The sequence below is a fragment of the Mobula birostris genome, chromosome 2, assembly GCF_030028105.1.
Source record: "Mobula birostris isolate sMobBir1 chromosome 2, sMobBir1.hap1, whole genome shotgun sequence".
NCBI classification, from domain to species: domain Eukaryota; kingdom Metazoa; phylum Chordata; class Chondrichthyes; order Myliobatiformes; family Myliobatidae; genus Mobula; species Mobula birostris.
The window spans coordinates 137,497,929-137,513,772 of NC_092371.1; the positions used below are offsets into that span (position 1 = coordinate 137,497,929).

The 15,844-nt window shown below is 40.4% G+C and overlaps 1 protein-coding gene across 1 annotated transcript in view; it reads left to right on the forward strand.

The window, feature by feature from the left end:
- The first annotated feature begins 724 nt into the window (after window positions 1-724).
- LOC140191664 (interleukin-20 receptor subunit alpha-like) overlaps window positions 725-15,844 on the forward strand; it is a 31,811-nt gene continuing 16,691 nt past the window's right edge. Inside the window, exons 1-3 of the mRNA XM_072249278.1 lie at window positions 725-954; window positions 9,554-9,689; window positions 14,840-15,018. Coding sequence (XP_072105379.1) covers window positions 900-954; window positions 9,554-9,689; window positions 14,840-15,018 — 370 coding nt within the window. The 5' untranslated portion in view covers window positions 725-899. The remainder of the gene's footprint in view (window positions 955-9,553; window positions 9,690-14,839; window positions 15,019-15,844) is intronic.

Below are 15,844 nucleotides of genomic sequence, written 5' to 3' on the forward strand. Positions count from 1 at the left end.
CAGCTGAAACAGATTGTGGTTGGGGTGATTCAGGTCCCCAAGGATCCTTGGCATGAAACTACTAGTATTGACACTGCATAAGATATGATCCAACTACTCTTTTGCCTATGTGCATACTCCCAGTAATAGTTTGTTTCGGGATTGCTGTTCTTTTTGTCAAGTGATGAAGTGCAGAGTGCCAAGGTGATCTTTTTAGGAAGAGAAATCCCACAATAAAGAAACCACCCTTAGAGTTTCCGAAAGCTGCCCATGTCTTGTGTAACCAGCTAGGAGCACTGTCCATGTAGATGATGATACAGCCAATAAAAGAAAGAAATAGAAGCAGTATAGAAATATTTATCTTTTCACTTTCCATCAATGCCGCCTGAAGTTTTTCCAACATGTTCTATTTTCGTTTCAGATTTGTAGCGTCAAGTGTTTAGTTGCCAGTACTCGAGAACTTGTCATTCCACAAGGGTAGGAGCATAGACTTTCACTGTACTGGGTTTGGGTATATCGAAATTAGCTGCAAAACATCACCTGCCCTGTGGTATCCTCGTTAATTTTATTTGTATTTACTAATTGTACCTTTAAATGTAAAGCCACAAATGGCTAATTTACCCTTGTGCGCGCTCCCTGTTCCCAGATCAGGAAGGCACGTTGTTTCTGTGCCCTGAGGTGCAAGCCTTGTGAGTGTACGTGGATGTACCGCGGTTACACCTCACCCCCGCGAGCAGAGCAAAGGGCTCTAAGTTTCATTTTCTTCATCTGCTGAGACAACCACGAGTGCGTTCTCTCACTCTGTCGCTGTTTGTTTGTCTGTCTCTCTGTCTGGCTGGGTGCGTGGCGGTAGCAGCCACCGCCGCGGATTATTGTAACATTCATCGGATGCCCGGTGTAGCTGCGGACACATATAAATAATGTTCCTCACGGGGCTTTTCCTCGTGGCCTTACTCATTCTTCAGGCTGAAGCAGGTAAGACTGACATGTCACTCCCCCTACTCTTTAATTTTACCCATGTTTGTTCTAGAACTCACTCGGGGAATAATTCAGATCCGCCGTTCGTTAAACCCCGTTTGGTTGTAAAAGCATATTTCTGTTGTCATGTTGTTCTGTCGTGGCTGCCTACAGCGACTATAATAGAATAATGCCACTTGTTCTGTATTATTACTGGTGTTTGGACACAATAATCGCAGGGAGAGGGTAGACCGGTTTGCTCAATAGGATGAAAATGGACAAACTACAGAAACTGGAAAAGGGAAGACACTATCTGTGGAAGAGAAACCGGGTTAATGTTTGAAATCAGAGAACTGGATTAGGTTTTTTCTTTTGCATTGATAATAACACATGAATTAGGAAATTTAAATTCAGTGTTAAATAAATCTGGGTTTAAATCGGTAATGATAATTACAAAACCATTAGACGGTCGTAAAGCTTCATCTGGATTCAGTAATGGTCTCAAGGAAGGACGTCGCCGTCCCTTCTTGTGTCGCTTATCGCTGATTGCAGAGGCAGCATCTTGATCGACTCGCTTGCTGCTGACACCTCCATTCAGGACAGTGGCAGCAACGCCACACACTTGCACTGTGTCTGAAACTATGCCTCCTTCATCATCAGCTCAGAAATCATGTTTTCGATTGTATTCCCTTATGCTGTGGGCAGAAACACTGTGTAATGTAAAAGAATTTCAAACTATTTTTATGTTTTCTTAATCCATTTGAACATTAAAATCTCCAGTTTTAACCACTGTTTTCTGCAGTTACTTATTCTATCACTGCAGCATTACCAAAAGAAGTTCAGATCATGACTCTTGCCAGAAGTTTGGCTCCTCTAATACTTCTGCTGCACAGTTTCCCTGGAATTGCTTTTCCCCTGATTTCTGTGCTTCCTTTATCAATGTTGTGGTTACTCCTGTATTCCCACTTCTTTTGCCTTTAGAAAACCTTATACAGGTGCACAGAAATATTTATTTCCTAATCATGTTTACTGTGCAATACTTACCACTTCACTGCCCTTATTTGCCTGTAATTGCATTTTTCGACCTTTTATTACTTAGACTATCAGCATTCTACTCTGAGTTCCCTCACTGATAAACTTTTATAAGTTTTTCTCACCCCTTTTGTTGCTGATCATCAGTGCATTATGCTCATAAGACCATACGATATAGGAGCAGTATTAGGCTATTTGCCCATCGAGTCTGCTTCACATTTACTTTCAATCTACTATTACTTTTTCACTTTTGTGTTCTTATTGCTACTGTTTTTGTATGAAGTACTGTATATCAGTTTTTTTTTGTTCTGTAACATTTGCTCTCATTTCTTATGAATATTCCTCTTTTCTACTTTGGGAGACTCACAAGCTGGAGTTGCTTCCTCTCTGCCTTTGGCAGAATCTTTGGCTAGCAAGGCCATTGTGGCAGATGGGTAGTTTGCAAGACGGTTTGTTACTATGTTATTTTACGCTGCAAGTTTACATACTTCTAACAGATGGATTTTCAGTGCTGTCTTTGAGTGCTCTTTCTCCACTTAGAGTGATAATGGATCAGGGATTTTCAGGAGTTGGTGAGAATATCATACTTTTCAGGGAGGCTTTGGATTGTCACCTCTCTCTACCTGATGAACTATTGCAATGGCAGACCATGGACTAAAGTGTCTGCCTTGCAGCCCGACAAAGAATGAGGACTGCTGATTGGAGTTAACAAAGTGTCATTAGGGCCCAGGTGCTGGGAATTCTGTCCTTGCATTCACAACATAAAGGCATGCAGGAAAACAGTGATCGTTATTGCCTGCTGGACTGTTAGCTTTGTACAGATTCTGAGCTCTTAACTTTCTATCGTAGACAGCCAGTGTTGACCATGGTGTAATGAAGGTCATCATCAGTGAGATCTAAGCTACTATTTTGTATTAAAACACTCCCCAAGGCACAAGCCGAAGGTTAGTGCGATTGAGAAATCTCTTCTCCCAGGGTTGTGAATCTCGATTTCTTCACTCAAGTAATCTGTGAAGCCTGAGCCATTCTGTCTATCCTCATTGATCAGGCCTGATGCCTCTTTTACATCAATGGAAGGGAAAGGAATAGATGGAGGGCCAGTGTGTAATATATCCAAGTTTATAAATAAAGGAGGCAAAATTAATTCTAAGGATGACAAGGTTTTTGCAAAAGAATGCTGACATGTTAAATAACCGGGCAAAAAGCCAAAGAAGTTTAATGAAGCAGATCCTTAATTGTTGGTGTTCAATCAGAGTTGGCTTCCTAACCCAGCAAATAGTTAAAGAGGCAAGTGGAATATAATAGAGAGAGAGAGAGGAATACAAAAATGTGACGTCTTTGTGGGCCCAAGCCTGGGATACTGTGAGGAAAGTCACTGTATATTTGGGGATGGGTACACTTGTTTTGGATGTGATACAGCAAAGGTTTCACTATACTAATTCCTGGGTGCCATTTTAGGAAAGGTTCAGTGGAGTGAGCTTCTACGGTCTGGAGTTCAGATAAAGAGGAACATTCAGAGGGAATGATAGGCAGAGACGGTGAGGATGCTCCTCCTGCTGAAAGGTTAAAGGTCACAAGCTTAAGACCTTTGAGCAACTTCTTTTCTCAGTTTCCTAAATCTCTGGAATTCACTGCCCAAAAAAATCTGTAGGTCATGGGTATGTACAGTAAGTATAATTGAGACAGATGATTTTTGGAATTAAAGGTGAAGAAACCAGACAGGGAAGTTGGGCTGGCTGTCAGGAATGGATCATCCATGGCCTCATTAACTGATGTGGAAGGTTCACTGCACGGTGTGGCTCACCTCTGCTCCAGACCATTTGTTTTGTGAACAGTGGGTGAACTGTTGTGAACTGGATATCTGGGGTAAGGCATGGGCAGTAGAGATTCAGAAGGGTTAAATTTTATCAAGGTTGTAAAATAAATAATGCCATTGGAAGAGACAAATCACATTAAAATAATGCTTGTTTGCATGTGATATTATGCACCCATGTTTTGAGCTCGTGAAAGATGTCCTGTTTTATATCGCACTTATAGAAAGTAATTCTTTCTCAGCAAGTCCAGATAACATTTGTGAAGGAATAAGTGGATAGCATTTAAGGTTGATAATTTTTCAGAACCAGCTCTGAATGGCTGGCTGAATATTTGTAGTATTTTTCTGCTTTTAGATTGTAGACTTTCAGTATTGTTGATATTTTGCATTCTAAACGTAAGGATCCTGTTTAGCTTAATTGACATTTCATGCTTAACACTTGATCAATAAGCTGTTTAGTTTTTGTACTCATAAAGCAAAAGCTAAACCAAGCCCTGATTGATGATGCACCTTTAAAGAATGGAGATGAACTAGTTTACTAAAGTCAATGCAGTCGTGGTGGAGCAATGAATGGAATTCAAATTGAGCCTTTAACTGAAAGGTGAATATTATAAAAATGTGGAATAACAAGGTAAAGAATTTCTAGACATCAGCAGGTATCACACCTCTGCAACAGGTTCCCACTCTTCTGTTTCACCCCTGGCCTGTAGATAGTTTATATTGTCCTGAGGAAGCAAGCACTCATCCCAGATGTGAAGAGAGACCACATGACATTCTGTTGTCCCTACGCAGGTTTTGTAGCCTTTGCTATGTCCAGTGCTCTGGAGTGAATCTAATTGGCTGACAACTGACACCTGTGTTGATGAGAACTTTGAGAGGATTATCCACCTAGCACTCCTGCTGAGGATGGTTGCAAATTCAGCCTCATCCTTGGGGTTGGTGTGTTCACTCAGGTTATGAATGCACTTGAAGCCTGTTATCTTTCGTTTACTCACAGATAGATGCAGGAATACAGAGCTCTGATCTGATCCATTGCTTAGCTACACCTGCTGTTCATTTGCAGTTTTACCCAATCATCACCTGTTTATAGGTACACCTGGTATTGCTCCAGCCATATCCTCCTCCACTCATCACTGCACTGCGATTGCTCCCCTTACTTCCTTACTTGGGTGGTGGGGTGGAGATATGTCTCTACCAAAGGAGGTGTGAGGTGCTGCGTCCCTCTGCTGGCTTGCAGGTCACCATTGGGCAAGATTTAGCACCTACTTAGTCCCCCCACCCCAGATCAGGGTCACTTGAAGCGATGAGAGCAGGTCGTATAAACAGCTAGTGCATATCACAAATTCTGTTTATGTGACGACTGACAATCTCTGAAGAGTATTGATAATGGCTGGGGTGACCTGTCTTGTAAAGACACTGTCCAGGTGAGGGTAATAGCAAACCACTTCTGTAAAAAAATCTGCCAAGGACAGTCACGGTCATGGAAAGACCATGATCACCTTCGTCATATGGTATAGCACATCATGAATCAACAAATCTCCTTATTGGCAGTTGGAACAATCTGTCAGGCGCTAACTTTACAGATTGCTGTGAAATATAACTTCATTGCAATTTAAATAACAATCCCTGGGTGTTTATGAGGAGGACTTTGGAATATTGGTTGGGTTACAGGTGAAGTGTGATCCAACAGTTTTATTTATCTTTGTCTTTGGCTTGCTGTTACTTTGGTTCATATTTAACAGCCAACAACATTGCTGCAGTCCAATTTCAACCTGAAAAGCTCATCCATGCAACTAGGGTGCCTATCTGTGTTATTCCAATTTGCCTGTATTATGCCCATTTCCCTTTGTGTTCCAATGTGCTATTGAATTCGGAAGCTGATGGAATGGTGAAAGGAACCCTGAAACGATGACTGTATACTCCCCTCCATAGAGGCTGCCTCGCCTGCTGAGTTCCTCCAGCATTTTGTATGTGCTGCCCTGTCTTAGGTTTGGCTGGAGAAGAGTGGTGACAGCTGAAACACAGGAAAGAGAGCAGGTGCATTTGATAGTCCTGTCAACTATTGTAGAGGGGATGCCATTGTTAAGGAGAAAAGAAAGACATAAGAAAAACAAAAATCGTAAGAACATAATAAATAAGAGCAGCAGTCGGTCATTCAATAAACTCCTGGTTGATTTGGCCATGGACTCAGCTCCTCCTACCTGTCTTTTCCCTATACCCCTTAATTCCCCTGCTATGCAAATGTATATCTAATTCTATCTTAAATATTGTATATTTAATGCTTTCCTAAGCAAAGAATTCCACAGATCACTACCCTCTTGAAAAGCAGCTTTTCCTAATTTCCAATCTAAATCTACTCACCAGAGTTTTGAGGTAATGTCCCCTAGTTCTATTTCCAAAACATTTTGGAAGCACTGCTGAGGAAAGTCATATGGTCAACTATTATGGAGCCTGAGAAACTAGAGTAATAGTAGGGCATCTGTGAGTTGGAAGAGATGTGGACAAGGTGTTGTTGGAGTCTGTGAGCTTGGAATGGATATTGGATATTGGCTGCTCTCTGGTTCTGAAGTAAAGTCACCTATCAATGGAATTAACTCCATTTTTAATGTTGCCACAGATGTGGCCTGATCTGCTGGGTATTCTCGGTATTCTCTTTTGTCCAGCATCTATAGTGTTCTATTTCTCTCATTTCCAGCTTTGTTTTCCCTCTCTGTTGCGCTCATTCATCTTCTCCCAGTTAGTCTTCCCTCTGGCAGATCATCTGTCAGTCACAAACATTCATCAGATGGCACCAATAGCACATCTATCACCTGGACAACCTCCGACTCCACCTTGTCACGAATATCCTCTCTGACCTTTCCAACCTGCTTCCCCCACCCTACCACCACAATTAGAGCTTGCAGTTCCAAAGAAAGGTCAGCCAGAAAAGCTAACCCAGTCCCTCATTCTGCAGATGCTGCAGGGACCTCTGAGGATTACCACCAGTTTCAGTTCTGTCATCAGTAAAACCTATCACAAACTTTCTGATTCATCCAGCACAAATTTAAATCTTTGTGCTGAGCAGGGAATGTCTGAACATAGAAAAATAGTCAGATAGTTACAGGAGTCAAGGTATTTCAAACAAAGCAGAAACCATTGGATTTCCCAGATATTACATGTTAATGTACTTGTTTCTCTAAGTGCCTCAGTGATAGATGCTACTCCTTACTGAAGATCTGATGTATTTTTCTGATATCAGGATTAACAGTTATCTCACGATTTAATAAAAAACAGATCACAGCGTAATACCACATGATTGATTGCATTATGACACCCCGGATGAACACTTTTTCTGCAATGTTTCCCTTTTGACAACACTTTAAATGGCTGAGAAAAAGCCATTGAAGTGTTGTGAAAGAGTGTTGTAAAGTTATGTTTGTTTGTTAGCTTTGAAGTACCTGGGGGGCACTAAAGGCATTGTATTATGCATTTTAAAAACATGTCATTGCTAGCTAAGGACCTCTTCTTTCAACGCTGCTTATCCTTCTGGAAATCACCAAGTTTTAAATTAAATGCTTTTGACTTGATGTAAAATGTCATTGCATTGAAGCAGGTATTCTCCTTGTTATGCTTGAGTGTGATCACTTTAGAAAATCGGATGAATCTCATACACTGTTACATAGACGGCCCCTAAATTTTAGTCTATTTGTCCAATTCAGACTGGCCCCATTATTTCTGCACAGTTCTTCATCCCGCCCCCCCACACACAACGACTACTATTCACAACTAGCAACCCCCACCCCCCAATAGCTCCACTGACAGGCACGTACTGTACGTATGTAGTTAATCCTATACACCCAGAGCCAGTAATTCAAAGCACTGTCACAGAAACTTCCCCACGTTTAATTTTCAAAGTACACCATTGTCTGAAATTCCAGATCAAGTTCACTCTAATGCTGAGTACCATGCTGGCTATTCTGTAAAGATTTAATCTCCAGTCATCGGGAGAATGGTTGGCTCCTGGAACACATCACCTGAGTGGGTGCTGCAGGCAGAGATTCTCACAGCAGTAAAGGAATGTCTAGACAAGCTCCTGAAACAGCGGGGCACAGAAGGCTATGATCCAGAAACTGAAATATGGGATTAGAACAGCCGGTACTCCATAGTCACCATGGACATGGTGGTCAGAGAACCTGCTTCTCTGCTGTTTCACTCTCTGACTCCACAATGGGTCTATAAATCATCTTGGAGTAATCATTAGCTATCACTTTGAAGTTTAAGGTTTGACATGAAGCCCCAGGAGGTGCAGGAGGAATGCAGATGAACTTGTATCCATTTATTAACATATTTCAAAGGATAGTCAGTAATATGTTCGGAGATATATTCGTGAGGATGTGAGCATCGACATGCTTTTACTGAGCAACATACATACAACGTAGGGGGAAGGAACTTCAAGTCCAGTCTTTTGTGGATAGATTTTCATCACTCTTAATTTTATTCCTCTTTACAATACTATCCATAGCTGAGGAAGTACTTATGTTGCCTAATTCTAAGTCACTATCAATCGCCATTCTATCCTGCAACCTACCTAACAATTCAAAACATATTGGAGTTCAATTTTAATTTACAGTTTGCACCTGAAACTGGTATTATGGACAAGACAATATGGGTTGATGCTTTCCATATTTCCTGTTTGTAAAGGAAATCTCATGTTTTATTCATTAGCAGGATGGTGAAAGTGACCCTGACTGTACTCCTTGCATTGCCTGCTGCAGCAGATGCCGTTATTCACTCCACAGCAGAGCTCTTTGTTGCTGAAAGTGCATTAACAGCAAGTCTAGTGAAACACAGTCAGGGCCTCAACATTGAATTGTCAGAACGAACCAAAATTAAATTTATTATCCCATATTTTTGAATATTTTTACTATTTTCTTTCAATATTCCCCACTTTTTTCAAAAGCTGTTAGTTTCATACAGGAGGTTCTGCTTTTCCCCAGTATTTCATCCAACTTCAATGATGGTCTGCTAACCCAAATGCAGAGCAGTGGGGCAAGGATTGGGGATGAGAGCCTGGTTTAAATAGGCTGCAGCTGATAAGTTGGAAACGAGTGCCAGGTGACTCCTGCTGGTTGGGTGGAGACTGAGTGGTGCCTGACAGGGACTTTCTGTGCATTGACCACATAATTCCACTGATCTTATGTACATGTCAGGACTGGCAATTCGTCAGTTCTCATCCACACATGCATGGCTAGCAATGCTCGTGTGTCTTACTTCAACATTACTTAAAGGAGATTGAAATGAACAGGTCACAGATTGGTTTGGGAACATGCCGCCTCCCTGACCCCCCCCCTCGGGATCCGAAACTCTACTGCTGGTGACAGGAACCTGCACACCAACCTATTGATATGTTGGTTTTATCTGATCACCAAAAAGATACTATTCTAGAGTGAGGTCAGCAGCAGAAGAAAGCGGCATTACAGTAGCTGTGCAGGTTGAGAAAGTGATTAATAAGGGAAACACTACTTGAGCTTCGTCAATAGAAGTGTGGAGCTGGGAAGTTAAACAGGTTCAAGACATGCAGATGCTGAAATCTGGAGCAAAACCAAGCTGCTAGAAGAACTGAGCAGGTCAGTTGGTATCTGGAGAGCCTCCCTGACCTTTCCAAAGTAGAGATGATTTTATGGAGTATAGGTACCAACATGCTCAGGTTATTTTGCATGTTGACCATCCTTGTGCAATTTTATTTGACTGCTGTATACAGTCTAACATTGCTCCTTTTGGTTTATTTTTCAGAGAATTCTAAGGAAAGCACTCTTCCTGCACCTAGAAACGTGCATTTCCTGTCAGTAAACTTGCAGAATGTCCTACACTGGGAACGGCCTACCAGGAGAGAGAATGGGAAGCAACTGTTCAGCGTGCATTATAAAATGTAATTTCTATTCTCATTCTCTCTCTTTACATTGCTTTTTAAAATTTAATTTTCCAGCAACTTCATTTTTGGCTTGTTAACCCTTTGCCTATTTTGATGGAGCTCAGTTTTTCTGTCTCCACAGATGATGCCTGGCCTGTTGGACTTTTCTAGCACTCTCTTTGATTTCAGATTTACTTTCAACCCAGGCACATTGTAGCTCACAGATCTGGTCCAATTTTCATTCTGAGAGATTTTTTCCCTTCTCTGTGTTCTCTCCACTTGGACCTTCTTGAGACAGGTTCATTGCCGTCAGCAAGACTTCTCCCTCTCAAGCAACAGTAATCTGTGTCATCCATTTTCTCTTGGTCTGCACCCTAATCCTTTGTTTTCTCCATGATTTCCCCTTCTCTGCACCTCAAGCCATTCTCTGCCTTTTAATTGTTTGAAGTTCTGATAATAGACAATCAACCTGGATATCTCTCTCTCTCTCTCCCCCTCCCCCTCCCCCTCCCCCTCCCCCTCCCCCTCTCCCTCTCCCTCCTGTCCAATCTAATGATTATTCCAGCATTTCTGATTTCATTTCCCACTGAAGTATTGTAGGGAAAAATTCCTGGCAATTCTAATAATTGGCCCAATAACAATAAAGAGCAGGTAGGAAGTGATATTTTAAAAAAATAATTTTGCTGTTATGCTAATCAGAAATGAAAAATATATGTATTTTTGGAAATAATATTTCCTCATTTCCATGTAACAATTTGACTACAATTCCACCACTGGTCTATCCATTATATTCCTCTCAGTCATCAAGACACACGTGTGGTAGCCTACCAAATTAGGTATTTTAGTGACCTCTTTTTCTGCCTACTAAACTACAGTTTATTCACCACCTTGTGACTATTTGGAATTCTCCAGATCAATTTGAAATAGCTGGATTAGTCACAGGGATCAGGAAGAAATATTTGTCTCATGATTGGGGACTGATTTATATGCACTGTTAGAAGGAAAGCTGCTGTAACATGTGACCAACTCTTAATTTTTTAAATTTTAATATGTGCCATGATTTAACAACATACTAGAACATATCACTAGAAAAGTGAGAGTTACTGTCCCCTTCCATAAAATTCAATTCAGCAACCCCATTCAGAAATGTAAATGTTTTGCTAACCACAATACGTGCTCTTTGCAAACAGAATTCTTACTTATTATGTGATATTCAAAATACTATACAATGGCTGTTTCGACATCTAGTGGTCTATATTAAACAGCCTTAAACTACTGTGTTGTAGTAGTCAGTTAATCTCTGAATCATGTACTTTTTAACCCCTATAAGGTAGGAAACTTGTCTTAATCAGTAGTATTAATTTTAATTGTGTTATTCCTTTTTTATTGTGTTCTTGGTAAGAATTAGAATTAGAAAGATGTGATTGGAATTAAAATTAATATTTAGAGTAGTGCAATAGGGCAATGTGAAAACAATATAGAAAGGTAAACCACATATTTGCAGATGCAGCTTCTCATAACATTTTCACCTTACTGACCACATTTTCCACACTGAAGTAGCACAAAGACATGTTCCACTTTACATAGATTTGTTACCTATCTGTGCATCAATTTGTATGCAAAGCTGAATTATTTCTTCTGGCTTAATCTGAATTATTGTTTAAATAGGTTTCTTAATCTCCCAACCAACTCATCCTGTGCATGTTAACTTTTAGAGAGGCAAATATAAACAGTTATTTCACAAAATAAAGCATGCAACAGATTTATATTCAATACAAAAGAAAATACTTAGATTGTGTCTGAAAAATATATGATATAAATATTGCTTACAAGGACGTTGCCTGGATTGGAGAGCATGCCTTATGAGGTTGAGTGAACTTGGCCTTTTCTCCTTGGAGCGACAGAGGATGAGAGGTGACCTGATAGAGGTGTATGAAATGATGAGAGGCATTGATTGTGCGGATAGCCGGAGGCTTTTACCCAAGGCTGAAATGGCTAACACAAGGAGGCATAGTTTTAAGGTGCTTGGAAGTAGATACAAGGGGGATGTCAGGGGTAAGTTTTTCACACAGAGAGTGATGAGTGCGTGGAATGCACTGCCGGCGATGGTGGTGGAGGTGGATACAATAGAGTCTTTTAAGAGACTCTTAGATAGGTACTTGGAGCTTTGAAAAATAGAGGGGTATGTGCTAGAGAAATTCTAGGCAGTCTTTAGAGTAGGTTACATGGTCGGCATAACATTGTGGGCTGAAGAGCCTGTAATGTGCTGTAGATTTCTATATACAATTAGAACAGATAAGTATTTGAAAATATCAAACCACAACCGTTCAGTTTCACTCCAAAATATTTATGAATTCCCAGATGACATCACAGTGTAGGCAGAATTGCTGTGAAAGAAATTGGCTCTCGAAGTGATGACATGAGCAAGTCAGTATTGAGGGTGAAATTAAAATGCCTTCTAGAAAGCTGTAGTTCAGTGTTCTGTGGGGGCAATAAAAGCAAGCCATGGTGAGGCAGAGTATGTACTTCGAGCAGCAAGCTGGAGTTTGAAAAGTATTATAGGAATCAAATCATTGAAAAGCTGTGAAAAGGGGAGGGTTCCATAGACCTGGTCTTCATGACACATCTGTGGCATAGTTTGAATATCTAACGAGAAGGAGTGAGATATAGTCTATAATTTACCTGGTAGAAACTGTAATTCATTAATCCTCATATAATTTATATATTAGATTAAAATTTTGTTACAAGGCTTCCTTACATTCATCTTTGATGCATGCTGCTGTGGATTTTAAGCTTGTTTCATTTCACACTGACAATATATTACCTCTGCCATTTTCATATTCCAGAAATTAATACTTCATAGAACATAGGTATCTACAGCACAGTACAGGCCCTACAGCCCACAATGTGTGGCAACCTAGTTATTTAGAGATACAGTGTGTTGCTTTGGATTTCCAGCATCTGCAGACTTTCTCGTGTTTATTATTAGTTATATGAGTTCAACTACATTGTCCTGCATGTATAACAAATATTCCAATATCTTACAGTGCATATCAGTATTAACTCATCATTATCTTTGATTGCGTTTGCCCCAGAACCAGCTGTCAGCTGTATTCGACAGTGAGAAATAAAACACATTACTGTACTGGAAGAATCAAGATTTTAAAACTATTTGAAGTTAGATTTGCAGCCAAAGAAAATCCAAGATTTGTTTTCACTGAAGATCAGAAACAGAAAGAGAAATGCCAGAGACACCAGTAGATCGGGCTGTGACTACAGGAAGGAAACCGCTGAGTGCCTTCATTATTTTCTACTTTATAAGGAGATAAGACCATAAGATATAGGAGCACAATTAGGCCATTTGGCCCATTGACTCTGCTCCACCATTCCATCATGGCTGATTTACTAGCCCTCTCAACCCCATTCTTCTGCCTTCTCCCCGTAACCTTTGACACCCTGACTAATCAAGAACCTATTGAGCTCTGCTTTAAATACACTCAATGATATGGCCTCCATGGCTGTCTGTGGCAACGTCTGGCTAGTGAAGTTCCCCCTCATCTCTATTCTAAGGGGATTTCCTCTATTCTGAGGTTGTGCCCTCTGGGCCTAGACTCTCCCACTTTTGGAAACATCCTCTCCACATCCACTCTATTTAGGCTTTTCAGTATTTGATGGGCTTCAATGAGATCTCCCCTCATTCTTCAAAACTCCAGTGAGTACAGGCCCAGAGCTATTGAACTCTCCTCATATGTTAACCCTTCCTTTCCCAGAATCATTCTTGTAATCCTCCTCTGGAGCCCTGTTCAACATGTAGTGTACAATTGAGCATAGAGTAACTAACTATACAGTTTACAATTGATATACTTGTGTAGATTATAAATTTTGTTTATGATCTTGGATTAATGACAATGTTCAGTGACTGCATTTGTCACAATTCCCTCTTTTGTTTCTGGAACTATTTCAAGATTTTTTATTTCTCGATTATAATATAAAAAATCAAGGGAAAACCCCTTATGCTGATAATTTTTTTCCTGAGTGTGTATTTGAAACAGAAATTGCAGGATACAGACTAATATGCGTAAAGTGCTGGAAGAACTCAGCAGGTCAGACAGCATCTATGGAAAGGAATCAACAGTTGACATTTCAGGCCGAGACCCTTCATCAGGACTGGAAAGGAAGGGGGAAGATGCCAGGATAGGAAGGCAGGGGAAGGGGAGGGCAGACTAGTTAGAAGGTGATAGGTGAAGTCAGGTGGGTGAGGGAAAGGAGATGAAGGTAAGGGGATGGAGAAGAAGGAATCTGATAGAGAGGACAGTGGACCATGGGAGAAAGGGAAGGAAAGGGTGCACTGGGGTGGGGGTGGGGAGGTGAAGAGCAGCTGGATTCATTTGAAAGGAATATTGGTCGATTCATTGCCTGCTCCAACATATGATAACAGTTTGATTTCATTCGTTAATCTTGCACTTTACATTTTCTTTAAGACACTCATCACCAGGACTCTGCCACTCATATTCTATATATTATTTGTTTACTTTTTTTTACTATTTGCATGATTTGTCCTCATTTGCATATTGGATGCTTGCTTGTCTTTGTTGTGTGTGGTTTTCCTTGGATTCTACTGTATTGTTTCTCCGGATACCTGCAAGAAGTTTAACCTCAAGGTTGTATATGGTAATGTACACTACTCTTGAAAAAATTACTTTCAACTTTGAACTTGACCACTTAAAAGAGAATTTATCAAGTGGCATGCTTTCTTTTCAAAGTACTTCTAGGATTCACTATCTTTTTATGTTGGGAATTCATTGAAAGTGAAGGCTTTTTTGAAGTGTGAAAAGAACATGATTCCTTAGACGTTTAAACTTTGGACTACTGTTGTCCTGATCCTGACTCAGCCCTTGTCTATCAGGCATCCCCATGCATACTTCTAACAAGCAATGTCCATCGTAATGACTCTATCCTTACCTACCACTTGATCCAGCCCCCATCAAATCTAGAGCAATTAAGTGAAGACAGCCACGACAATGAGCCTGTGTAAAGATGTTATAGGTTGTATGTATAGTAATTTCATTTGCAGATGACAAGAATATTCATAGATCTCCTTTTACAGGGCAAGACTTTGCAAAGTTAGTGTTTGCTAAGAGCTTTAATTATGCATTTTTTAAAATCAGGTATGGAGAAAGAGATTGGAAGATCAAAACCGAATGCCGGAATATTACAAAAACATACTGTGACCTTTCAAATGAAACAGATGACTACAAAGAACATTATTATGCCAGGGTAAGGTCTGTTTCAGAAGCTGGCTTTTCAAATTGGATCAGAAGTGGAAGATTCAATCCGGAAATGGAAAGTAAGTGTATCATTTCACCCCTGCCCCAATGAATACAAATCATGAAAAACTGATGTGATGGTTTTATGTTTGTTTATATTAGAGAAATATTTGTATAGACTTTGAAATTGTTCCTTGAGCCCAGAGAAGAGGTTCACCAGGATATTGCCTGGATGAGAGAGTATTAAATACTGTGTAAGGAGATGATGGATAAACTTAAATTGCTTTCTCTGTAGCATCAGAAGCTGCGGGTTTCAGTCATGTATAAAACTGTGAGAGGGTTAGATAGTCAGAGTCATTTTCCCAGAATGGAAAAGGGTCAAACCTTTGGGTCAGAGCATAGGTTTAAGGCCAGACAAGTAAAGTTTAAGAGATTTATGAGCCTGGTTTTTGTTTCACAGAGAGTGATGGGTATGTGCAGGCGATGGAATTAGTTTGGATGGTCGTCATGGTCAGCACAGACATAAGCCAGAGGCTAAGTTCCTGTACTGCACTCTCCTCAACGGTCAATATCACATTCCAAGCTCTTTGTCTTTAAGGTTCCAAGGCCATTATAATAATATAGTCACATTAATTTTAAGGGCAAGCACAGGCACAGAGCCATCAAATGCTCCTCATTTGTTAACCATTTCATTCCCGGATCATTCTCGTGAACCTCCTCTGGGGCCTCTCCAATGCCCGAACGTCCTTTCTTAGATATGGGGCTCAAAACTGCTCACAAAACTCCATAGGTGGTTTGACCAATGCCTTATAAGTTCTGCAGCACATCCTTGCTTTTATATTCTAGTCTTCTTGAAATAAATGCTAACATTGCATTTGCCTTCCTTGCTACTGATTCAATCTGCAA